We start from the raw sequence: 25,241 nt of genomic DNA, 5'->3' as shown, positions 1-25,241 counted from the left end.
AAGGCTCACACCCCTTCTGCTAGTTATGCTGGAAGATAATCCCATGGGTGTTTTCTTCAAATGACTTATTGCTTACTTTTTAATTATTACAAACAGACTGCATTCTTCTCTCTTTTTTTTTTTTAAGTTGGAAAAGACTGAGGTGTGTAAAGAAGGAAATAAAAATCCCATGCAGGCCTGCTTTTCAGAGATCACTGTCGTTAGCACACTGCCGTGTGAGGCAGAGGCTAAGAACTTGGACCCAAACTTGCCAACATGCTCACCCGGGAAGTGACATCAGCTTCCTAGACATTGTCTGTAAAGTGGGGAGAAGGAATAATATATCTTCCGGGGGTTGTGATGATTAAATGAGGTGTTTTCAAAAAGCTTAGCGTAGTAAGAAAACAACAAATGTTCATCATTGGTATCACTCCATCCTGAGCTTTTCAGTAAGGTAGACGTTGGAAGCTCATATGTGATTGTACTCTACAACTAGGTTCTGTTCAGTAACCCTTTTTTTTTTTTTTAATTCTTTTGCTATTTGGTGAATATCTCTCCGTCTCACTAAGAGTTGAATATTTAGGTTGTTTCCCATTTTTCCATTTTTACGAATTGTGTTGTCTGTTGGTGGGGTAGAGAGAGAATATGGGGTTGAGAGACTCCAGCTATATCTATAATGTGTTATTTCTTTTAAAAAAGACCTTTAAACATATAAAACAGAGAAGGTCAAATAGGAACATTTATTAACTTTGAGTGGTGAGTACATGGGTGTCTGTGCTATCTTCTGAACTTTTTTCTAAATGTGTGATAGTTGATAATCTAACATTTAAAAATTGTGCTGCTGAGATGAACATCCTTGCCCCCAGGGCTTTATGCATTTATAGGACCATTTCCTCAGCATAAATTCTGAACATTGAAATTTCTGGGTCAAAGGAAACTCCATGCAGTCTGCACAGGGGTTGTGTGTCCATTCACACAGTCCCCATTTCTGTACCCCTGTCAACTGTGGTTATCAAAATTTAAAAATAATATTTAGGAACTGATATAGGAATTGCATTTTAAAAAATAATTATGAAGCTAAACAATTTTCTACTTGTATTTCCTTGGTGAATTCATTTTTATATTCTTTGCGCATTTTTCTATGGCATGTTCCTGTTTTTTCTTAATGATTTGTAAGAGGTCCGTATATAGTAAGGCCTTTGGTCTGGATTATCCATAGAAAACAATTCTTCCCAGCTTGGACAGCCCTTATATTTTAGGTTCCTGATGTGAGGACAGGAAAGTCCTCCCCATTCAAAAGGCCACAACTCATCCGCAGCCGTTTGCTTCTATCTGCCTTCAGACATCCAGTGGAAGTCCGGGCACATGGCGGAGAGTCTCACCAACATGCCCCGGCACTCCCTCTACATCATCATCGGTGCCCTCTGTGTCGCCTTCATCCTGATGCTCATCATCCTGATTGTGGGGATTTGCCGCATCAGCCGCATCGAGTACCAGGGCTCTTCCAGGCCGGCCTACGAGGAGTTCTACAACTGCCGCAGCATCGACAGCGAGTTCAGCAATGCCATCGCCTCCATCCGGCATGCCAGGTGGGCGGCGGGAGGAGGCGGGAGGGAGGTGCTGCTTTCACATGCGCATTCTCAGTATCAGGGTTATATTATGAACAGGACTTGACATCCCCAAGGAGGGTTTCAAAGAATAAAACGTAAGTTCAAGGTAGTGTTGGGGGACCGGATAATTAGGCTGTTTCATAAGCAAACCCCTTTAATTTGCTGCTGGCTTTCTGTTTTCATTGAATACATTCATTCATTTTGTGTTTATCTCTGTTATAAATATCTGACTCTTCATCACTGTGTGTGAAACATTTTTTTTATAGTTTATGATCTCAATTTATTTTTTGTTTCATGTCTTATTATGCTGAAATGACTGCATCTCCCATAAGAAGTCAAAAATATAATACTGCTAGAGTTGCTTCATTTCATGACTTAACAATACCTTCAAGAATCCAAACTCCCTCTATTTCTCCATGTCATCATAACTTGCTTTTTGATATGGTCTCTTATACATGTTCACTTCTTTATCACTACATTACTACCTAGACAACAATGTCTAGGAGTTGTGAAACAGTTTTTGATGATTTTTTGGGGGGGATGTGTTTAGCTGTGTTGTTCTTCTAACAGTCAAAGTGAGTATAAATTACCCATTTGATTTAAGGACTTATTTTAAAAAGTCAAATGATGATCATTCGGCTGTTAGAGTTCGTATTGTATAAAATAGTGTCCTCTCCTGGAAGAAAGGCTCCTGTAGAGACAGGAATTAGTGTGGTATCATAGAAAGAGCGTGAGTCTGGGTGTTGGAGCGACATCGTTAAGCCCAACTGCTCCATTACCTGACTGTATTTTATTTTAATTAATTAAATTATTGAGTTATTTATCTTTGGCTGCTTTGGGTCTTCGTTGCTGTGTGTGGGCTTTCTCTAGTGCGGCAAGCAGGGCCTACTCTTTGTTGCGGTGCACAGACTTCTCATTGTGTTGGCTTCTCTTGTTGCGGACCACAGGCTCCAGGCTCAAGGGCTTCAGTAGTTGTGGCACATGGGCTCAGTAGTTGTGACTCGCGGGCTCTAGAGAGCAGGCTTAGTAGTTGTGGCACATGGGCTTAGTTGCTCTGCGGCATGTGGGATCTTCCCGGACCAGGGCTCGAACCCATGTCCCCTGCACTGGCAGGTGGATTCTTAACCACTGCGCCACCAGGGAAATCCCTGACTGTATTTTAAACCGGTGATTTAACCTTCCACAAATACAGTTCCCTCAACTGTGGGAAGGGAGAACTACCTCCTTAAAGAGTTATGACAATCAAATTAAATTACAAATATTAAAAGATTTTATAAACAGATAAGACCACATTTACTTCTCCAAATCTATTACAACATGGAAAAAATCAGTTAATCTAATTTTGTTGAGTTTTGCAAGGAGTATTTACTAAAAAAATAATAGTGATATTGTGTATTAAAAGCATCATCTTTTCCTTCAATTGGTAGAACAGTCTAAAGCACACAGTTCAGAAAGTGAGTGTGCTGTAGCAAAAAGTGGGCTGAGCCTGGTGTCTTAAGATTGAGCCTCCAGGGAACTATTACCTGCATAATCTTTGTTGGGACGTCGTGATTGATATTGTTCAAGACACAAGCAGATCCAAATTCTGTCTGAATGGCATAGAAGCTCAGAGGTTCAGAAAGTTAGTTTTCTTCCAGAGGAAACCTGCAAACCTAAGACTCAGGTCTTAGAGTGAGTCCAGGGGAAACAAAAACCAGAACCTGCCTTCCAAGGAGAGGAGCCAGTGGATGAGAGAAGTTGGGAGATATAGAGCATCTGCCCCAAAGCCCAGGGCAGCTTCTTTGTGGGAGCTGCACTAGCCTTACTTCTGTAACTTTGGGGGAGAAGAGAGAGTTAACCCTCTTCCAGGTCAAGCCCTAAAGATCAGCCTCGTAGTGGGAGCCTTTGTTTAAGAGTCAACAACTCAGCAACACAGCTTCCAGGAAACATTGAGGTGAATCTCTGCAATCTCTTCTTAATTGTTTATTTGACTCTTTCCTCTTGAGTAAAGAGCAGTGAGTTTTATTACTGTATCTCCAGTGGGTCCTGGCACATGGTAGACCTCACTAAAACTTGACGTCTGAAATGAATGGATGATCTCAGTGAGGGGTTGGCATAGGATGTCTTGACCTGCCTGAGAAGTAGATTCATCCCAGGGCACCAGCTTTGTAAGTGGTACCAGCCTGCAGGAGTATTTGGAGTGTCTTGAAATCATTGGATGAGAGGTAGAGGATGTAAAGAGAAAAGGAGAGTAGACAAATTCATTTGTTTCTCAGACGTCTTCCTGAAGGGGCTTAATTCACCAGAAAAGAGCAGAATCCATAGCTCTATACGGGGATGTATTGGGAGACCCAAGAAATCAAATTCCCTCCACACTCCCCTACCCTGGAGGAATCTCTGACTAAGGTCCTTTTGCATTCAAGAGGAAGAAGAGTATTTTATCTCAGCCCTGGAATAAGTTAAGATAGGTTCTTCTGGGCTTCCTGCTTATATAGCCCACTGAAAATATACTTAACTGAATACTTTGGGAAGGAAAGAATAAATTTGAAAGCAATTACAAACCTGGTTCTTATTCGGTACTGATTTTTATCAAAAATATTTATGCAGAATTCCTAACCAACAAGCTCCTGCGTGCACCAGTGACTGCAGATAAAACCATTGATGTTAATACAGTGCCTTCCCAAATATCTGAGAACATTCCTGTCTAAATGTTTATTCAGCTATGACCTGTGGCTTCCACAACATGGTTCTCCAGAGGCCCTGGCTGGATGTCTGGCTGGTTGGCCCTTTTGCCCCTTTTCCTGGAGACCCTGGAAAGGCATTGACAAAAACTGAGTCCTTTTGCAATTCCCCTCTTCCTAGCTTTGAGCATCAGCCTATAGGTAGCATACATTTCATGGCCTGTCTCCCTGCCACTAGCCTGGAGGTGACATTGGATCAGAATGACTGCAGCTGAGCAGCTGCACAGGATGAATCCTGACTGGGTCATCTGTGACATTCCCTAGTGACCCAGGAAGTGTCTGGTGATTCTGACGTCAGCAGTCGGCTGGTGCTGGGTTGAGAAGGAGCCCCCTCCTTTCCTACGAGTAATCTGTTCCACAGCCGCTTTGCTTACACCCAGGCTGGAAAGACTTTGTGATAGACTGGCAGGAGTGAAGCCACAGCTCTCTGAGTTCTGCATCTGAGGTCACACTTCGCTTGCTGATTGCTTACTGCTCTACCAGCTATAAGTGCCCCATCACAGAAAACAAACAAACAAACAGAGAGCTGGGAAAGGACAAAGTCGCTTTTTCTCAAACAGCATCTCCTGATGTGGGCCTTTTAAAAGCTCACATCCACCTGCCGTTCTTCGAGGTATTGTTTAGCTGTTGACTTCCAGGGGAATATGAACTAGAAGAATGTACATACTTTGACCTCCCTCATAACTGGTTTCAGTTTCTTTTGTTTCTTTAGTAAAATAAGGCGCACAAGACTGGTCACCAACTATGATGTTTGAGCTGTCAGTGACATCAATACCACGGCTGCACAACTGCTGTTAGTGCTTCTACGATGGTTAACACAGCCAGACACGATGCTAAGTCCTTTGCAGAGAGACTGTGGGTGACCCTTATAGTCTTCATCCACGGCCTGTGAAACATTTTAGACTTTGTGGGCCATATGGCCTCTGGGTCTTTGTGACCAGCTCTGCCTTTGTCGTGCGAAAGCACCAGAGGCATTATGAATGGGCACAAACTGTGTTCCAATAAAATTGTATTTAAAAAACAAGCAACAGGCTATTACTAGCTTGCAGACTATAGTTTGCTAATCCAAGGTCTACATTTTAATTTTCTCTAGCTTCCAATTTTTTTTTTAAGCAATTAAGATGTCCCTTTAGGCTAAGGAAAAACAGTGCATTGTTTAAAAAAAGAACAGTTGCATAAAAACTCCTGCCATAACATAGGCAAGCTCTGACATTGGTTTATGCCTGAGAGTTTAAAATGGAATTCTATAGGTATTAGCTTATTCCTTAACATCCACCCAATTCTGAGACACTAAGGAAATATAAAAAGCTGTTAGCGTTGGAAATTTAAGTATGAATGCACATTTGTTTTGCACTAACTCTGAGATCACTACTCTGATAGGTGTGGGAGATTGAAGGAGAGTCTTAACGTCATTTTACATCTTAGCTTCCATATAGTAGATGCTGCACTTTGGGTGGGGATTTCTGTGTCTCACCTAAGGAATTTGGAGGCTTCTCAGGAGCTGGTTAGGTCATAGTGCAGGGAATCCAGCTCTAATTGTGCTGGGGGTGTTAGTCGTACTTTCACCAGGTACCCTTGTACCAGTGTTACACTTTGCGATCCAGGCTGAGTTTCCCATGCAGACACAAAGCAATGCTTGTTGTCCTTCAGTTGACTATGTGTGTGTACAGTGGACACGTGGCAGCTCTTGAATGCCTTCAGCTCTTGCTTTGTTATGCTCAGTGGATCTGGACCGCTCATCCTCAAACCTGCCTTGTCAATATCCAGCTGCACGAGGTACATTTACATTTTACAGCAATGTAAAATCACAGCCCTTTGAACTACAGCTTGTGGATGGATTGCGTAACATGGAGGCATTTAACTTTCTAGATTTGGAGGAAACAGATTATTCTTCAAACTGGAATCATACAAAAAATAAAATGGGTATTGTAAACCTGTATTCAACTCATTACGTTGCTTGGATTTTTCCTGCTGGCCAACCAATTGATTCATAGGCTGCATAGGATTCGACGACACTCCCATTGGAGTTCCTGCAGGAAACCGTCCCATGGCTACCATGTTTGGATACAGAGAGCTTTACACTGGAATTTCCTGATTTTTAAAATTAATTAAATTAATATTATTGGTGGTGTATTGCTGCCGGTGTCTCTAGCTATTTTATGAGAAATAGGTTGTCAAAATGCTTGCTCCTTTAAGTAGCCTCCGAAATCTTCAGACTTGGGAGAAAGTGTTAAGAGCCAATTGGCTTTTATATTGTTGCCCTTTTCCTCTTCTCAGATTGTGCAGACCTCAGTCAGTTTAGATAAACAGACCTCAGGCTGGAGTCCAATCCATATTTATGCCCACACAACTCCGGACCTTCAGTGAGGCTAACATGTTAGACATAATTTTACTGAAGACTTTTTAATAGTGCCACAAGAGCTGTGGTTTCTTGGTGGCAGAATGCTTTAACTCTTTATCTTTGCACTTTGCCTGGTGCCTATCTGGCATGACTTGTGCCTTTGCAACTCCGGAAGGCCAGTAAATCTTGAGTGAATTGGAATACAAGATTGATCAATGTTTAAAAATAAGAGATCATATGAAGAAGGCAACGTTTTCTCACTTCCCACTTGATTCTACTTCTCATCTCTGTATGTGAGAAGACAGACTTTCCAAGATATAAAAAGAAGAGATAGGAAAGGTGGGGAGATGGGATTAAAGCCATGGACAATAAGCCCGGAGAAGTCCTTGGGGGCCATCCTGGCAATCCTTTTAAAATTTGAGATTCTTTTAAAATTTCTTTTTTAATAGGTTCCATTGGACTTGAAACAGTTAAAAAATGTTGTTTATAAAAGGAAGGAGGGGTGGCGGGCTAGTGGGGAAGATTGTTTAAATCATATTGCACTCCAGGGGCCTTTAGGGAAGGTGAGGTCTTGAAAGGGAAGAGACCACCCAGAAGTTGAATTGGCTCTATTTTAATAATCGCCATTTTAACACTGGTTTGGCGGGAAGTCCTGAAATTGGCTTTTGACACTCCTGGCTTCTGCGCTTCAGTCCTGCTGTCAAGGGGTTTTTGATATACACAAGTCTGTTGGGACAATGGTTTTGTGCTCAGAGAAGAAAGAATGGCCTGTGTGTACATAGGCGTTGGGGAGTGATAGGTGGGTGCCATCGGATGGAGGGTGCCTGCACAGATTGTGGACTAACACCTTGTTATTTGAAGTCATTTCCTCTCTCTGCCTTTCTCCTTGTCTTGGGACCTCAGGTGGCCTCTGAGCCCTCACAGCCCTCCTGCAAGTCCCAGGGGAGAGGCTGTGCACAATCCAGAGAAGCCCACCCTGCCACTCTGCATTCCAGGCACTAGAGTGGATGTAAACTAAACTTGCCTCTCCAAATCGCTCTGGGTCTGAGAAGAAGACAAATCGATACATGTTTTCTGGAAACCTATTGTAGAGACGTCACGGAGACGTCACGCCTGACTGCTCTTCCAAGATTTAACCTACAAGCTTCGCTATTAATTTGGACTCTACGTTCTGTGAAATCCAATTTTTGCCCTCCCACACCAAAGGCTAATATTTATACTCATTCAATGTTAATATCAAGAAGTCTTAAATTTCTGTACTTGCTAGAGAGGATATTTGAGAGTATTTTTATAGTTCCATTTGATTCTTGAAGATAAGTTATTGTCACCAATTACCTTTAACAGGACTTGAGAGCCAACAGTTCTCTAACCAGAGTCCTCCCTCCCTGTGATTTCAGGTTTGGAAAGAAATCCCGGCCTGCGATGTATGATGTGACCCCCATCGCCTATGAGGATTACAGCCCTGATGACAAGCCCTTGGTCACACTGATTAAAACAAAAGATTTGTAATCTTTTGGGGGATTATTTTTCAAAAAGATGGGCTACTACATTCATTTAAATATTTTTAAGAAAATGAAAAGCTTAAGAAATTTAAAACGTTAGCTGCTCAAGAGTTTCCGGTAGAATATTTAAGAACTAATTTTCTGCAGCTTTTGGTTTGAAAAAAATATTTTAAAAATGGAATTTGTGACATCCATAGACTACGTTTTAATGTGGTTTCAGCTCTCTAAACTATATGCTTCGACTAGTCTGTGCACTTCCCATGGTAGATATTATTACGAAACCCAGATTGTTTTCTGCGGTTGTTACAGAATAAGTCTAAGCGAGGACAAGTTTGTATTTGACGTGTGAGTGTTGGCTTTTTGAGTAGAGTTAGGAAACACATGTAGAGTACAAACCATAATACAGTATACCCATTACTTAAAAAGAAGTCTGAAGTGCTTGTCCTGTGAAAAAGAAACTAGTTAAATTTATTATTCCTAACCCGTATGAAATTAGCCTTTGCCTTACTCTGTGCATGGGTAAGTAACTTATTTCTGCACTGTTTTGTTGAACGTTGCAGAAACTGGAAACATTCGCTTGAGTTTCTTTTTGTCATTTTCGTAACATTTGTCAGGCTAGGCCTTGAAAACATACATGATGACAGGGCCTAGTGAGGGAAATTATGATCAAATTGAATCTGTATTTTCCTTTACAAGTCCAGGTTTTTATAGTTGTTCCTTGCTAAGGGGTAGTAGATGTAAGAGCGTACCAGTTCCTTCAGTAGTGAGTATTTCTCATAGTGCATCTTTATTTATATCCAGGACATTTTTGTGGCTGTATTTGATTGATATGTGCTTCTTCTGATTCTTGCTAATTTCAAAGAATACTGAATAAATGTTACCAAGTCAAGGATGCACTTGTCTCTTTTTTTTAATTATGTAAAATGTTTGGGTTTGATACTGATTATCAAACAATCCTACTGTCTTTTACATTTTGTATGTTCCAAGGAGTACATATTGATGGCTGCTGGAGCCATTCCCTGTGCCTTCTGGGAGCCCTCCTGGCTTCCCAATTGTCAGGGAACCTTCCATACTGTCTTGTAAACATGAAAGGTGGAAGAAATAACAAGAATTCGCATCTCAACTCTTGCATCAGAATTTGCCGGTGAAATGCAGCACATAGAACTATTGAGGTACATTGAAATTGAGAAACACTTCTAGACGTGATGTGCAGAGAACCTACAGCTTCAAGGAACTTATACGTTGTTCTCCTACGGGGGCCAAATGAAATTGCCTTAGCAAACAGCACCTAGGTCCTTAGAAACTCGAAGGCAGCTTACAGCCACCCTATATTCAATTCCATTTTGCATCCAAATGCTGACCCAAAGTCCCGGAGTCTTTTTAAAAAAACCTACATTGTCTTCACATGGGAACGTTTGGTAAGACCAAGAGAAGCCCTGAAACCAGGTGCAAGGGAGGGGTTTAGGCAAAAAGAAGTATTTAAGATGCTTCTCCTTCCTTCTCTTCCCTTAAAACATCTGTCCCTGGGCTTCCCTGGTGGCGCAGTGGTTGAGAGTCCGCCTGCCGATGCGGGGGACACGGGTTCATGCCCCGGTCCGGGAAGATCCCACATGCCGCGGAGCGGCTGGGCCCGTGAGCCATGGCCGCTGGGCCTGCGCCTCCGGAGCCTGTGCCCCGCAACGGGAGAGGCCACGGCAGTGAGAGGCCCGCATATCGCAAAAAAAAAAAAAAAAAAAAAAAAGAAATCTGTCCCCAATCCTACAAGCAACATAGCAATACACCCACACTCTGATTATTAAATGATACAGTGCAATATGGTAATGTTTTTAGTTTGTTTAAGTGTTAGGAAGTGAAGTAAGAACAAAATATGAGTGGGGCTGGTTGAGCATCCATGGGAACACATGCAAGCCTTCCATTTTCTGGGGGAAGACTTGGTTGTGCAGCGCACAGAGACCTCCCTTCACAAGAGACGGCCTGGAAACCACGAAAGTTAAACTCCATCTTCCTGTTGGTTCCTCCACACGCCCAAGGGCAATGTCAGTCCTGCCGGGACCTTCATTTGGAAGCTGCTTCCATCACACCCTCTCAAATAATTTTCAGTCTTCCAAATTTCTAAATTCATTAGACGTGATACCCCTTTATTGGTCTTTTATCAGTTATAATTTGTCTTTTTAAAGCAATTTAATGGAACCCACTCATTCAGGCTGAGAGCTGACTCATCTGCCTTCTGACAGTCTGAGGCAAACCCCAAACCCATTTAGAGACCTTCACTTATGCATTTGGACATTCAATAATAATACCTCTCACTGTGCACTTGTTCTGTGTTAGGCAGATGGTGAGCAACAAGGACCTCACAAAAAGATTCTCGTTCTGGGGTTCACAGCTTGTTTTGGACCAGACCTTCATCTAATAATCAAACAAGTACAGAATTATACTTTGAAGAGCCCCATGAAGGAAAGGTAAACACTGCCATTCAGCAGCTTATTTGTAGCAGAGTGGATCGGAATCTTGCTTCAACCATTTACTTGCTAACAACTTTGGACATGTAACTCTCTGAGCCTACACCTCAGTAATTTGGAAAATGGGGATAAGGATAGGACCTCCCTTGGAGGGTCATTGTGAGAATTAAATACCAGAATGTATGTAAATCACTTAGCCCACCTCCAGCATGCATTAAGCATTCAGCAGGTTAGCTATTACTGCTGTTGCTTTTGTTCTTATTTTAGGTACAGACCATACCACAGGGAGGTTAATAAGCTTCATATCTGTGGTCTGCAGTTAATGCACCGAGGATGGTGGAGGAGTTACGGGAAAGGCTGGAGCACAGCTCCGAATGTGTCAAACACTCCGCCATCTTGTTTAAGTTGTTACTTTGCTGTATTTGTGAAAAAAGCATTTAATCAGCAAGAGTAAACCACCACCCAGGACTTGTTGAACTGGTGATAGTCTCACAACTAGCCGAGCTGGAATTTGCCCTGTTCTACTGTGAGGGTTCTCACAAGACAGGGCAACTGTATGTAACAACAGGGATCCTTGCCCTCTAGAAATGGCCCAGCTGTGTCTCCAACTCATTTTGTGGTTTTCTTCAGAGCTCTTTATTCTTGCAAGGAAATGGCATACACGGATAAATCATTTCCAAGTGGTTTAAATTTAATTTCCAAGAGCCGGTTCCTTTGACATTTGTACCCAGGTCTCTACTTAGTAACGTCAGGCTGGCCTTGGATCACCAACTGTGCCCCCACTCTAATGGCCGTCTGCTTCTTCATTTCGTGGGACTATAAGTTTTTGAACCATTTGGCCTGGCTGTGATTTTCTCCAAGAACTGAAGGGTGGCTGGGAGTCTGAATCGATTCTATTTCCAAACAATGTTGTTGGTCAGGTTTAAAAAAAAAAAAAAAAAAAAAAAACTCTTGAAAACCTTTTCAGGTGCAAATAAGTTTAAGTCACAGTTTGACTGTTAAAGGACTTTACAGTTTACTTCTTGGGGCAAACAGAAAAACCATAAGAATGATGTACATTAAATAATTATGAAATTGTAAGTAACCACTCACAATCACCCTGGGAGACACTGTGGATGCGCCCACAACTGCCATTTCTCTACCCCTCTTTCAACCCACCGTGGGGTGGAAATGCCAGGTATCTGCTACCCCAGCTTCCTTTGCTTTTAGGGTGAGCGTGTGGCTCAGTGTTGGTCAGTGGGACCTTCAAGGAAATCTCCTTGGACTTCCTAAAATGACTTTCCTTCCTGATAAGAGAGAGAAGACAGAGTACAGACTTCTTGTTGTCCATTACTCTTGCTTTTGTGTGCTTTTATGTAAGGACCAGAGGCTTGAAATGACTGTACACCTCCCTCATCCATGAGGGGTGCTGTGCAATCCTGAGGATGTCAGAGGAGAAGAGAGAGAGCTGGTGCTTAGTGATGAAATTGAGCTTTTTATTGGGGGGGTGGTTAAGATAGTGCTTTATTTTTTTCCCAGCGTTATTGAGGTGTAATTGACAAATACAGTTGCAAGATATTTAGTGTACAATGTAATGATTTGATACACGTATACATTGTGAAAGGATTCCCTGCATCAAGTTAATTAACACATCCCTATTTACCTTTTTTCTGTGTGTGTGTGAGACCATTTAAGTTCTACTCTTAGCAAATTTCAATTATACAATGCAGTGTTATCAACCATAGTCACCATATCATACATTAGATCCTCAGACCTTATTCATCTTATGGCTGAAAGTTTGTTCAGCCTTTTACCAGCATCTCTCCATTCCCACCCCATCTCCCTACCCACCAGCCTATGGCAACCAATTTTCTACTCTCTGTTTCTTTGAGTTTGAATTTTTCTAAGAGTCCACATATAAGTAATACCATGAGGCATTTGTTTTTCTCTGTCTGGCTTGTTCCACTTAAGATAATCCCCTCCAGACTCATCCATGTTTTTGCAAATGACAGGATTTTCTTCTATTTTAGACAATAATATTCCACATCTTCTTTGTTTGTTCATCTATTGATGGACACTTAGGTTGTTTCCATAACTTGGCTATCGTGAATTATGCTGCAATGAACATGGGAGTACAGATAATCTTTTCGAGATAGTGATTTTGTTTCCTTTGGAAATATACCCCGAAGTGGGATTTGCTGGATCATATGGTAGTTCTACTTCTAATTTCTTGAGGAAGCTCCATACTGTTTTCCACAGTGGTTGTATCAGTTTACATTCCCACCAACAGTATACAAGGGTTCCCTTGTATAAGGATTTCTTTGCCAGCATTTTTTATTCTTGTCTTTTTGATACTAGATATCCTAAGAGTTGTGAGGTGCTATCTCATTGTAGTTTTGATTTGCATTGCATTTCTGTGGTGGTCAGCGCCACTAGCCGTATATGGTTAATTAAATTTAAACTTTGATTAGAGTTAAGTAAAATAAAAACTTCCACTCCTCACTTGCACTAGCCGCATTGCAAGCGCTCAGTAGCCACATGCACTGAGTGTCTGCCATGTAGGGCGGCCCCATCAGTGATCATGTCCATCATCACAGAATGTTCTAAGGGACAGTTTAAGCCATTTAAAATTGGGAACTCTAGTTCTTGCAGCCCAAAGCAATGCAACTGCTTTTGAAATTGTGTTGTGTATGTGCCCATAACACAATGAGTCATAAGGCAATACTGGATGAATTGTTTTACCAGTCATTCTGTGGAGGGATCAGAGTCAGGGGCTGTGGAAAGAAAGAGGAGAGGGGGCTTGGAAAGTCAGTGAGCATCCTGGTGTGGACAGCCTGGATGACCAGCCTGTAGAGTCCAGAATTTTCCTAGAGTCCATGAAGAGTCATGAATGGCTTTGAGCAGGGAACGAAGAGTCTCCTTATGCTAGAAATAGAAAAGGCACAGACTTTGAAATTGTTCATAACAGGGTTCAATGAACTCTGATAAGGACTTGAGGACATGGGGAGGGGGAAGGGTAAGCTGTGACAAAGCGAGAGAGTGGCATGGACATATATACACTACCAAATGTAAAATAGATAGCTAGTGGGAAGCAGCCGCATAGCACAGGGAGATCAGCTCTGTGCTTTGTGACCACCTAGAGGGGTGGGATAGGGACGGTGGGAGGGAGGGAGACGCAAGAGGGAAGAGATATGGGAACATATGTATATGTATAACTGATTCACTTTGTTATAAAGCAGGAACTAACACACCATTGTAAAGCAATTATACTCCAATAAAGATGTAAAAAAAAAAAAAGATTTGAATTCCTTGTCAACCTCAGTGTCTTCAACTACAAACTAGGAATGAAAGTAGCTAATTTAGAGCAGGGGTTGGTATACTATGGCCCAAAGGCCAAATATGTCCAAAGCTTGTTTTTGTACAACTTGTGCTCCAGCTAAGAGTGGCTGTGTGTATGTATGTTTTAATGAGATCTTTATTTTAGAATAGGTTTTGATTTATGGGAAAGTTGTGAAGATATCACAGGGAGTTTTCACATACCCCACCCCAGCTGTCCTTATTATCAACATCCTACATTAGTATAACATGTTTGTAACAACTCATAAACCATTGTTAATATATATTATTATTAAAGTCCATACTTAATTCAGATTTCCTTATTTTTTTACCTGGTGTGCTTTTTCTGTCCCAGGATTCCTGCATTGCATTTAGTCGTTCTGTGTCCTGAGGCAACTTTTGGCTCTGACAATTCCTCAGACTTTCCTTGTTTTTGATGACTTTGACAGTTTTGAGGGGTACTGGCCAAGTACTTCGTACACTGACCCTCTATAGGGATTTTTTTAATGTTTCTTTTCATAATCAGAATGGGGCTATAGGTTCTGGAGATGAAGACCATGGAGATAAAGTGCCATTTTTATCACATCGTACCAGACTATCAGCATGGCTGATCACCACTGATGTGAACTTGACCACCCGGCTGAGATAGAGTTCCTTAGGCTTCTCCACTGCCAGGTAACTCTTTTTTCTCCCTCCTGTGCTCTTTGAGTCACTATGTGCAACCACACTTAAGGAGTTGGGAGTTATGCTCCACGTCCTCAAGCAGAGAGTAGTTACAGAAATTATTTAGAATTTTTCTGTACAGATGTGTCTATTGCTGTCTCATTTATTTATTTATTCAATAAGTTATTTATACCAATATGGCCTCACAGATATTTATTATATACTTTGGGGCATAATCTAATACTACTTTAATTATTTTGATGCTCAAATTGTTGTCTGTGGCCGTTGAGAGCTCTTCCAGTTGGCTCCTGTGTCCCTTTGATATTCCCCATAACTGTGTGTATGTGTTAGTATTTCCTTGTTTTCTGGCATGACAAGGTGCTTTAGGCTTATCTTATATAAGTCCTGCCTCAGCCCTGGAATCAGCTACTTCTCCAAAGAGTTTGTTCCTTGGAGAGTGGTTTTTACAGATGACCATTTGAAGTTAACTTGATGACAGCAAACACTAATTTTGAACCCCAATGAAGCAAAATGCTCCCTGCTCCAAAAAGATTTCATTCTTCTCTTTAGTAGCCATGTATTACAAAAAAAGTTGTACTCAATTTTTATTATATTTTGACTTGAATCAATAACAAATTTGTGCAACTTTGCTTCCTCTCTTGTTATATAATACAAGTATCTACACAGTATGCTTGATTTTACATCTTGAACAGCAAAGCTTAAAATACTTACTATCTGGACTTTTGCAGATAAAGTTTGCTGACCTCAGCTTTAGAGCAGCTTTCTGAGGTGTAAGTGAAGTAACATACTTAACCAGCACGTGCTGGCATATTGAAGGCCTGTATGTGAGCCTGTGTGGTAAATGTGTGTGTCTCCATCCTCACTGGAGATGGTGAATTCTTTCAGGGCAATGACTCTGTCTTATTCAGCTTTACCACCCCACTGCCTGGTGCCGCCAGACCTTCAGTAAACCTTTATTAAGTGTTTGAATTGATTGAATAGCAAAATGAAGAATGGGTTAAAGAGGGATGGAAGACTGTACATGGGGGAATAATTAAGGTGCTGTGGTCTCCTTTCCGAAGAAGAGATACAAATGGCCAATAGGCACATGAGAAGATGCTCAACGTTGCTAATCATGAGGGAAATGCAAATCAGAGCCACAGTGAGATATCACCTCACACCTGTCAGAATGGCTATCATCAAAAAGACCACACATAACAAATGTTGGCGAGGATGTGGAGAAAAGGGAACCCTCTTGTTTGCTGTTGGTGGGAATGTGAATTGGGGCAGACACCGTGGTAAACAGTATGGGGGTTTCTCAAAAACTAAAAATAGAACTACCATATGACCCAGCAATTCCACTCCTGGGTACTTATCTGAAAAAAATGAAAGCACTGATTGAAAAGATACATTCACCCTGGTGTTCATTGCAGCATTATTTACAGTTGCCAAGATATAGAAGCAAACTAAGTGTCCATCAACAAGTGAATGGATAAAGAATATGTGATATATATATTTACACATACACACACACTGGAATACTAAGCCATAAAAAATGAAATCATGCTATTTGCAACAACATGGATGGACTCAGAGGGTATTATGCTAAGTGAAATGAGTCAGATGGAGGAAGACAAATACTGTATGATGTAACTTATACGTGGAATCTAAAAAAATGAAACAAACTAGTGAATTTAACAACAACAGAAAGGTGCTGTGGTCTTAACAATTTGAGGCAAGGGTCCATATTAATATGGCACCAATGGGAATTGGCTAAGGGATTTTAAGCATTTATTTATAAAATCTTTGCAAGATCTCTGTCCTTTGCATCTGTTGACCTAGCTTGGCTATTTGAGGGCCTGGACTGGTCAATAGGCTATATTATTTTTTCAATTGTTCCAATTTATCCTGGTCCCTTGCAAGCCACCATGCTTTGAGGGGATTTTATAGACTTTATTGAAGGCTTTGAGGGAGCATTGCCAAGAGGGTCATATTGCATGGTGAAAGTGAAAGTGGCCTTCCACTATATGCAGATCCCATTTCCTCTCTTGTTCTTTTCTTTCTCTCCAGAGCCATGAGAAAACTCATCCCTTGCTTTGTTTCATGTGGAGCAATTGCTCCTATCCTCAAGATCCTTAGGAATTCACCTTTCATCTCAAATATACACCAGGTATGTTTCCAACCAAATGCTGGTCTCTTCTTGAAAGGACCTTCTGATAAAAACTCCCAGAAAAGTTAAATTATCCATATGTCATAACATCTATGTAACTGTTTAGATGCCTCTGCCTGCAGGTGACAGACAACCCAACACACACACACACACACACACACACACAAACTTAAACCATAAGGAAATCTTATACCTGGTAGTCTGGAAGCAATGCGAGCTTCAGGATCAGCTTGATCTAGATGTTCTGGCTGTATTTCTTTGCAGTTCCTTTGGTCTTGTCCTCTTTCTCTAACAAGCTGGTAGAACTGGGAGAGCCATTTCACCTCTCCAGGACTGTGCTTTGTCATTTTTGATATTGAGAAGTTGGACCAGTTTCAGAGGTTATGGCTTGACTTTCATACTTGTTATTTGATCCACAGATATGTTTTTGTTTGTCCTATACTATGTGTGTAAACCAAAATTTAAAAATAATGAGAGTCTGTCTCCGTCTCTCTCTCTCTCTCTCTCTCTCTCTCTCTCACACACACACACACACACATATTACCACAAGGCAGCAAGTGACTGAAACTGAAATGAAGCTGCCCCTTTAAGATAGATGCACACAATCCCCACCACTCGCTATTGTCTCCCTGGTACTAAAAATGAATGTAAGTTACCACTTACAATCTTATTTGTCCAGCTATGTTTGTTTAGTTTTTGCTTTATTTTCTTTTTATGGATAAACATTTTTCTGTAGCTATGCCTTCAAAGCAGGTAACCGACCATTATATTAAGTGGGCTGTGTGTTTCAAGGAAAATGAGACCGTAGTTCCTTGTGGAAGTGAAGGCTATGTGTAATGTTTTGATATGCAAAAAAACCTGCCTATTTGACTTAGTTACATTATTTTCCTGGCCCCTGGGGATATTTGTGTTGGGAGCCCATGATTAGATCAGTGATTTTAAAAGCTATTTTTTTAAAGAGGTATTCTTGTCTTCCAATGAAATATTACTTGGAAGTGTGATATATAAATCACATTAAAATAAGCAAAATGATCTTATTGAACTTAGTTGAGGGGCCCTGGTCCCCAGCCCCTTTGGCCCCATGTGCTCACTACCCCCCATCCCAGTGGTCTCTGAGAGGTTAGGAAGACCCATAAGAATCCCATAGAAGGCAGTCTGTCTAGCTTAATCCATCTCCAAGACTCTTCATCTCCCCATCCTTTGATCCACTCATCTATCCAAGAGGTGTTAATGTATGAGCATGTATGAGGCTGGTGCTGGGAACTAAGTGAGTCAGATGTAATTATTAGCTGTATACCACAGAGACATAATACTTGCCCCATGGATTTTTTTTATTGAAGTAGAGTTGATTTACAATGTTGTGTTAGTTTCAGGTGTACAGCAAAGTGATTCATATACATCTATTTTTTTTCAGATTCTTTTCCCTTATAGGTTATTACAAAATACTGAGTATATTTCCCTGTGCTATACAGTAGGTCCCTGCTGGTTATCTGTTATAGATATAGCAGTGTGTATATGTTAATCCCAGAGTCCTAATTTATCCCTCCCCACCCCTTTCCCCCTTGGTAACCATAAGTTTTTTTGTTTGTTTGTGGGTCTATTTCTGTTTTGTATATAAGTCCACTTGTGTCATTTTTTTTACGTTCCACATATAAGCAATATCATATATTTGTCTTTCTCTGTCTGACTTCCTTCACTTAGTATGATAATCTCTGGGTCCATCCATGTTGCTGCAAATAGCATATTTCATTGTTTTTTATGGCTGAGTAATATTCCATTGTATAAATATATCACGTCTTCTTTATCCATTCATCCCTTGATGGACATTTAGGTTGCTTCCCTTTATTGGCTATTGTAAATAATGCTGCAATGAACACTAGAGTGCATGTATCTTTTTGAATTAGAATTTTCTTCAGATATATGCCTGCCCCATGGATGTTAAAGGCTAGAAGGAAGACAGAGATTTGAAATACATCATTTCATCAGGTTCCAATACCAGGATGTTATGGGAGCTCCTAGCTGGGAGAACCTGGTAAATTTTTGTAGAAGTCAGGGAAGGCCCCTTGATATGTAACATCTAAATCAGGATCTGGAGGATGGTTAAGAATTACCCAGGTGAAGGGAAGATATGTGAAGTCTAATGAATGAGCATAGGTACTTCTGAAGAACTAAAAAAAACCTGTCAGGCTAGAGCATCAACATGCAAGGTCGGGATAAGCATGCATTACTCTGTGACCCAGCAATTTTACTCCTAGGTAAATGCTCAAGAGCAGCAAAAGCATGAGCTGAAAAAAGTCTTGTGGAAGAATGTTTGTACCAACTTTATTCACAATAGTCTCCCATACAATAGAATACCACTAAAAAATAAAAAGGAAAGAACTACTGAAATATGTAGCAATACATCAGAATCTTGTAGGCATAAATGTTGAGCCAAAAAGCCAGACACAGCAGAGGACATAATTCATGATTCTGTTTATGTGAGATTCCAGATCAGGCAAGACCAATTTATGGTGCTAGAAATCTGAACAGCAGCTGCCTCTGGGTACAGAGGATGAGGGGATTGACTGGAAAGGGGCCAGAAGGGCATTTCTGGGATACAGAACTAGTCTACATCTTGATTTAAGTGATAGTAGCAAGAGAGTATACATTTGTCAAAGGTCATCAGACTATATACATTTAAGATCTGTGCATTTTATTACACATAAATTTTTAAAAGTCGATACATTTTTAAAAACAATAAGGTCACTAACAAAAATGCAAGAAGGAGAGTGGGTGAATTGAAGATAGAGAGGTGGGCAGAGACCAGAAGACTTCTGGGGTGGAGGGTAGGGTTGTTTTGTGCCAGGACTGGAAGAAAGCGAAGGTCATGTGTTGGTGGGGGAGGATGACTGTGCTGTGGGCGTTCTAGCAGAAATGAAATTCAGTTAGTTCATCATCAGCCTTGTTTCCTGGATTGCATCAGCAGCTCCATGACTTTGTAATGTAGGTTTTGCTTGGATAAATTTCCATGCTAGTTATTACAGTTTTCTAATCCACAGATTAAAAGTTAACCCACAGACATAGTCCCAGACCAACAGAAAACCAATTGTTATTATCTTTCTGTTGGCTTATTTGAAAATCTCCAAATTGCTAAAGAGGATGTCCACAAAATTGAAATCCTTTTATTATTAAACTAGCCCATGTGGAAAATACTCCATGGACAAATTATCTTTTTTTTTGTTTTTTTTGTTTTTTTGCCATACACGGGCCTCTCACTGCTGTGGCCTCTCCCATTGCAGAGCACAGGCTCCGGACGCGCAGGCTCAGCGGCCATGGCTCACGGACCTAGGCCCTCCACGGCTTGTGGGATCCTCCCAGACCGGGGCACGAACCCGTGTCCCCTGCATTGGCAGGCGGACTCTCAACCACTGCGCCACCAGGGAAGCCCCAAATTATCTTTTAATAAGGCGATTTCCTACTTTCCCAAGTCAAAAGGCCCCTTAATTTGAAATTCTGATATTGTGGTTTCCTTATATTGGAGCCAAATGACTCTTGCAGTCTTTCAGAAATGTGACTTCCATGGGGACTTGTAGTTTAACTCATTATAGCGTGATCTTTCTTGCAGTGAGGTGGATGTGCATCCCTTAAGGACAGAAAGGGTATAATAAACCTCAAAGTGGTCCTTAGATCAAACTGAGTTTTAGACATACTACTCAAAACACACACATGCACACACGCACACTCACACACACACACACACACACACAAAGACACACAGACATTCTACGGAGGGGCAGCATTTCAAAACCAATGACGTAGACTAGGATTTCTTGAATTCTGTGCTATTTATATTTTGGTCTGGATTATTCTTTGTTGTGGGCTGCCCTGTGTGTTGTAGGATGTTTAGCAGTGTCTCTGACCTCTACCCACTAGATGCCAGTAGCATCTTCTGGTTGTGACAACCAAAAATGTCTCCAGGTATAGTCAAATAACCCCGGAGGACAAAATCACCCCTGGTTGAGAACTATTGAACTAGACAATCTCCCATTCCTTTTCATTTCCTCATCTGTCCATTCATTCTCTCACTCATTCAGTTCATTCCATCCATTCGTGTTACAGATGTTCTCTGAGCACCCATCATGTGTTGCACAGGTAGTGTCCTCAAACACCCACTCCTAACCCACTGGTGTCTCATGATTGGTCTAGGGGTGTGGAGGCAACAAAATGCTACTAACTCTAAAGTATTCAATGTCTTGTTTTTTCATGATTTAGAGATTTCCTTTGTAATATGATGACTTGCGCTCAATATTCCAATAAAAATAGCTGGCCAAAGTGCTGATCAGTTTATGCAAATGATCACTTTTAATCCTCACAATAATCCAACGAGACAGGAACTTTTATTACTGCCATTTTAAGGTGCAGAAACTAAGTCCTAGAGAGTTTAAATAGCTTTCCGAAAGTCCCACAGTTTTTAAGACATGGAACCAGAGCTCCTGTTCATAATCACCATCTATCTATCCTTCCATCCACCCTTCCATCCATCTCTCCCTCCCTCCCTCTACCCACTCACCCACTCACCCATCACTAATTCATTAGACCTTCATTATGTCCTGAATTCAGCAAGTATTTATGAAATGCCTATTACATGCCAGTTAGCCCTTCCCTGATAGCTTTTCTAGTTTGCTTTGTGAGGGAAGGAGAGAAGCGCCATGGCAGCATGTGGGCCAGGAATTGCTCACAATCCTGAGTATCATGAGCTTCACCAAGGATGCTGTGTCTGTATCTTTTAACAGTAGTGGGTGCACGGAAGCTCCCTTTTGAGTCTCAGTTCAGAAGACAAAGGAAAGGAGTTGGCTCTGAGTTTTGTGCTTGAGAGGGAGGCTTCCCCTGGGGTGGGTGGACGTAGGGTCTTTGCTGTTGTCTTCTCAATTGGCCAATGACCTTGGGCCATGTGAGACAGGCAGTAGATATGAAGGCACTTTCAGAGAGAAAGCCAAGCTTTGCATACCGACTCAGGCTTCCTGTGGTTGACAGGTGAAGGGTGTTTGGAAATTACTCCGCTCAACCCTTACTCTACAGGTGAGCCATGTGAGACCCGGCCGGGAGGACTGGAAGATGACTTTCCCAAGGTCAGGGGAAACAAGTGCTAAGAAGAAGCAAGAGATGGGTTGGTGTAGCTGGAAGGATGAGCAGCCCTTCTCCCGGCACGTTGGACGCATTCCATACATGGTAACTCATTATTACTCCTAATGGGCCCTTGTCTCCATTGGCCATCCTGAGGTCAGCTGTGCCTACAGAAGACAACAGGTGGTATGTTGAGATCAGGAATTGGCTTCAGGAGAGGCTGCTTTATATAACTGTTTGTTTGCCACATGGACATGTTAGCACAGCTCAACTTACAGACAACTCACCAGTGCTTCAGCTAAGAATTCGGGAATGAAGTACAGAAAGCTTTCAGGACAGGAGGATATGCCAATGGAAAGGCTTCCTTTCCTCAAATCAGGCAGAGAGGGACGTGAATTACATGCTTTGTTCTTTGTATGACTTGTTAGGTGTGCTGCAAATGGATTAACTTTAATTCTTAAATAGACACTAGTGATGAGAAATAGTTACGCAATAGAATAAGAACTGCAATCGAAACCGTTTCAAATGTGAAATCATCTAATTTGGAGGTAGTTGGTAATCCTAAGGTAAACTAAGGTTAAGTTGAAGGTTATTGTACAAGTGGGTTGGTTGCTTTTCAGGTCCTTATTTTCAGGGCTCAACAGAGTCAACCTTTCTTGAAAGGCTACAGCTATTTGGATCCCCTCCATAAAGGATGCGTGATCTCCACACCATTCCTCCATGGTACCTCCCTTGAAGGCAATCACCACTTAATATGCAGACAGGACCAATTACCAGCTATTTTCTCACATGGATGACTCATTCCCAGATCCATTGCTCCCAAGGCACCAAACAGTTTTTCCTTCAGCCCCTTCTGTTTTGTTTAGGTGTTTATGCAACTCAATTGTATGGTCCTTTGGGGTGAAACTCTATCTTTTATCCTTGTCCCACTCATCATGTGTCTCCATCATTTGTTGAATGGTTGTGTTTGAGGCTCTCTCCTGTACCTCTCCTGTCCCCTTATATGGGGGAGGGGTAGTGGCTGAGGAGCATCAGGAAATACTTTCCTGCCCCCAACACTCCCATACCAATTCTTTTATTTCCATTACTTCAAATTAATGTGTTTGCGCCAAATCACAATTTCCCAAGCTTGCCCAATTATGGAAATCACTGGCGCACTTGTGAAAATAACAGACTTCAGGACCTTCTTCAGTGGAGAATGATCCACAAACCTCTGTTCTGGGCCTGCCTTGGGCTAAGTTTTGGACCAGGTTCTAGCAGATTGATTCAGCTCGATCATCTTCAAGGAACCACAGTTGGGGAGGAGGTGTATTGAAAGCTTTGGGTAAAAGGGGGGCTGGGGGTATAGAATGTAGAAGAGCCAGACACGGTTTTCTGTGTACTCAGGGCTGGGCCTGCTGCGTGAGCAGGGCCTTTGGGTCAGCTCAGAGTAGGAAGGCTTTCATCTTGGGGGAGAGCATAGTAAAACAGATGATTGCTGGTTATTTCTGCTCCAGCCCTGACCGTCCTCCTTGAACTCTGTTCATCAGTTTGACTAATGCCATACAATTGGCACAGGAATTCGTGCCAAGCAATTCACCCTCAGGAGCTGGGGCCCTCGGTGCACTTGTAAAGGTCCTCTGTCCCTGGAGGTGAATTTGCAAGTGGCCAGGGCTAGGCTCAAAAAATGGAGCAATTTTTTTCAGCACAGTTGCACGTTTAAATCTAGTTGTGACAGAAAATAACTCTGATCTCCTAGTTTCCAAAGACCTCAGAATTTTAATCTATAAATTATACCTTTAGTTTACTTGCATTAAAAAATAGAACTTTCTGTTCAAAATACTCTCAGACAAATATAATAGCTAATCTCAGATCCCCTTGTGGCAAGGAAATGAATCTAGGGAAGTCGGCAGAAGTAAGGTTGCTTGTCTTGGATTTGTCTTTATCAGACTTGTGGGCACTTCTCAGTGATTATAACTGGCTGGTAAAACTGTGGACATAAGGATGGAGTGGGGGGATCTGGCAATCAGGTGTGCCTGCAAACTCCGCTTCACTCGGCTTTTCTGAGCCTTGCTCTGGAAGTGGGTCGTTTGTAAGCAACTCATTAAATGAAAGTTGCTGGAAGCCTTTGCTCTTCCATCTTGTCTATTTTTTTTTAAAGAATGAAAGATTCTTTATATTCTATAGTGCTTTACAATTTTCAAAAGTTTCACATACATGATTTCATATAATCCCATAATAACCCTTTTTTCCCCTACTCCTATATTGCCCCTCCACCCTTCCCTCTCCCCACTGGTAACCACTAGTTTGTTCCCTATATCTGTGAAGCTGCTGCTTGTTTTATTCACTGGTTATTTTGTATTTTTTAGATTCCACATATAGGTGATATCATGCAGTATTTATCTTTCTCTGTCTGACTGATTTCACTAAGCATAATACCCTCCAGGTCATCCATGTTGCTGCAAATGGCAAAATTTCATTCTTTTTCATGGCTGGGTAGTATTCCATTGTATACATACACCACATCTTCTTTATCCATTCATCTGTTGTTGGACGCTTAGGTTGCTTCCATATCTTGGCAATTGTAAATAGTGCTGCTGTGAACATTGGCTCCTATCTTGCCTTGGCTCCACACTTTTGCTCTTACATCCCAGAGCACGTTTCCTCCTCACAAGGATCCCCAGCATTCAGCAGTGTCACCAGAGAACATGTCAAAATAGAGGTGACTTCGGGGGAGCCATTTCCTTGTTAGCCAGCCAGCTTTAATTTGTCCAAATAACCAGATTCTTCAGGGAACTGACATTTTGTCTTCATATTCATATTATTAAGCTATACTACTATATTTAAAAGGCCTCCTATTCCCAAGTCCAGACATACAGACCCTTCACCATGTGCAGAGCTTGAAATCTGTCTGAGGGTCCTTGATGAGGGCTTCTGTCCTGGGCTTATCCTCCGTGTCCACACATCATCCTTCTGCTGGGCAGTCCCTCTGTTCTCAATAAGGAGACTTAACAGCTCTTGGTCCATACAAGTCCCCTCTGCTTGGTTTATCTGAAGTTGCAAGGTTTGCCCCACGTGATTTCCACTCTGGCGACAATGCAGGCATTTTGAGCTGCTGTGGACAGAGCATCCTGTTTTGAGTTATTGTAGAGTGTGTGGAATGCAGAAGCTACTACTGGGCCACTTCCACTTCTTTTGGATATTCTGTTTTGTTCGTCAAGGAGAGGTCATGGTGATTGTCCCGATGGCTTGTCACTCCTCTGCCCTGTGGTCCAGCACCAGGCACACTGTCTCCCTGATTCTCAGAGTCCTTTCAGATCCTTGAGTTCTAGGATCTGTTTTCTATTTATTGTCCCAAATGTCCAGAAATTCCCTGTGCATCTCCAGTTGATGCACAAAT

The 25,241-nt window shown here is 41.7% G+C and overlaps 1 protein-coding gene across 1 annotated transcript in view; it reads left to right on the top strand.

The window, feature by feature from the left end:
• Positions 1–8,159, top strand: part of DNER (delta/notch like EGF repeat containing) — a gene marked incomplete at both ends in the record, with an annotated part of 323,334 nt that extends 315,175 nt beyond the window's left edge. The window contains 2 exons of the mRNA XM_081243331.1: positions 1,322–1,568; positions 8,048–8,159. Of these exons, the coding sequence (XP_081099457.1) occupies positions 1,322–1,568; positions 8,048–8,159 (359 nt within the window). The remainder of the gene's footprint in view (positions 1–1,321; positions 1,569–8,047) is intronic.
• Between the last annotated feature and the right edge of the window lie 17,082 nt (positions 8,160–25,241).

This window comes from Mesoplodon bidens, assembly GCF_964165515.1.
Source record: "Mesoplodon bidens genome assembly, chromosome: 8".
NCBI classification, from domain to species: Eukaryota; Metazoa; Chordata; class Mammalia; order Artiodactyla; family Ziphiidae; genus Mesoplodon; species Mesoplodon bidens.
Note: the sequence above shows the minus strand (reverse complement) of the source record. Positions and strands in the feature narration are given on the sequence as shown.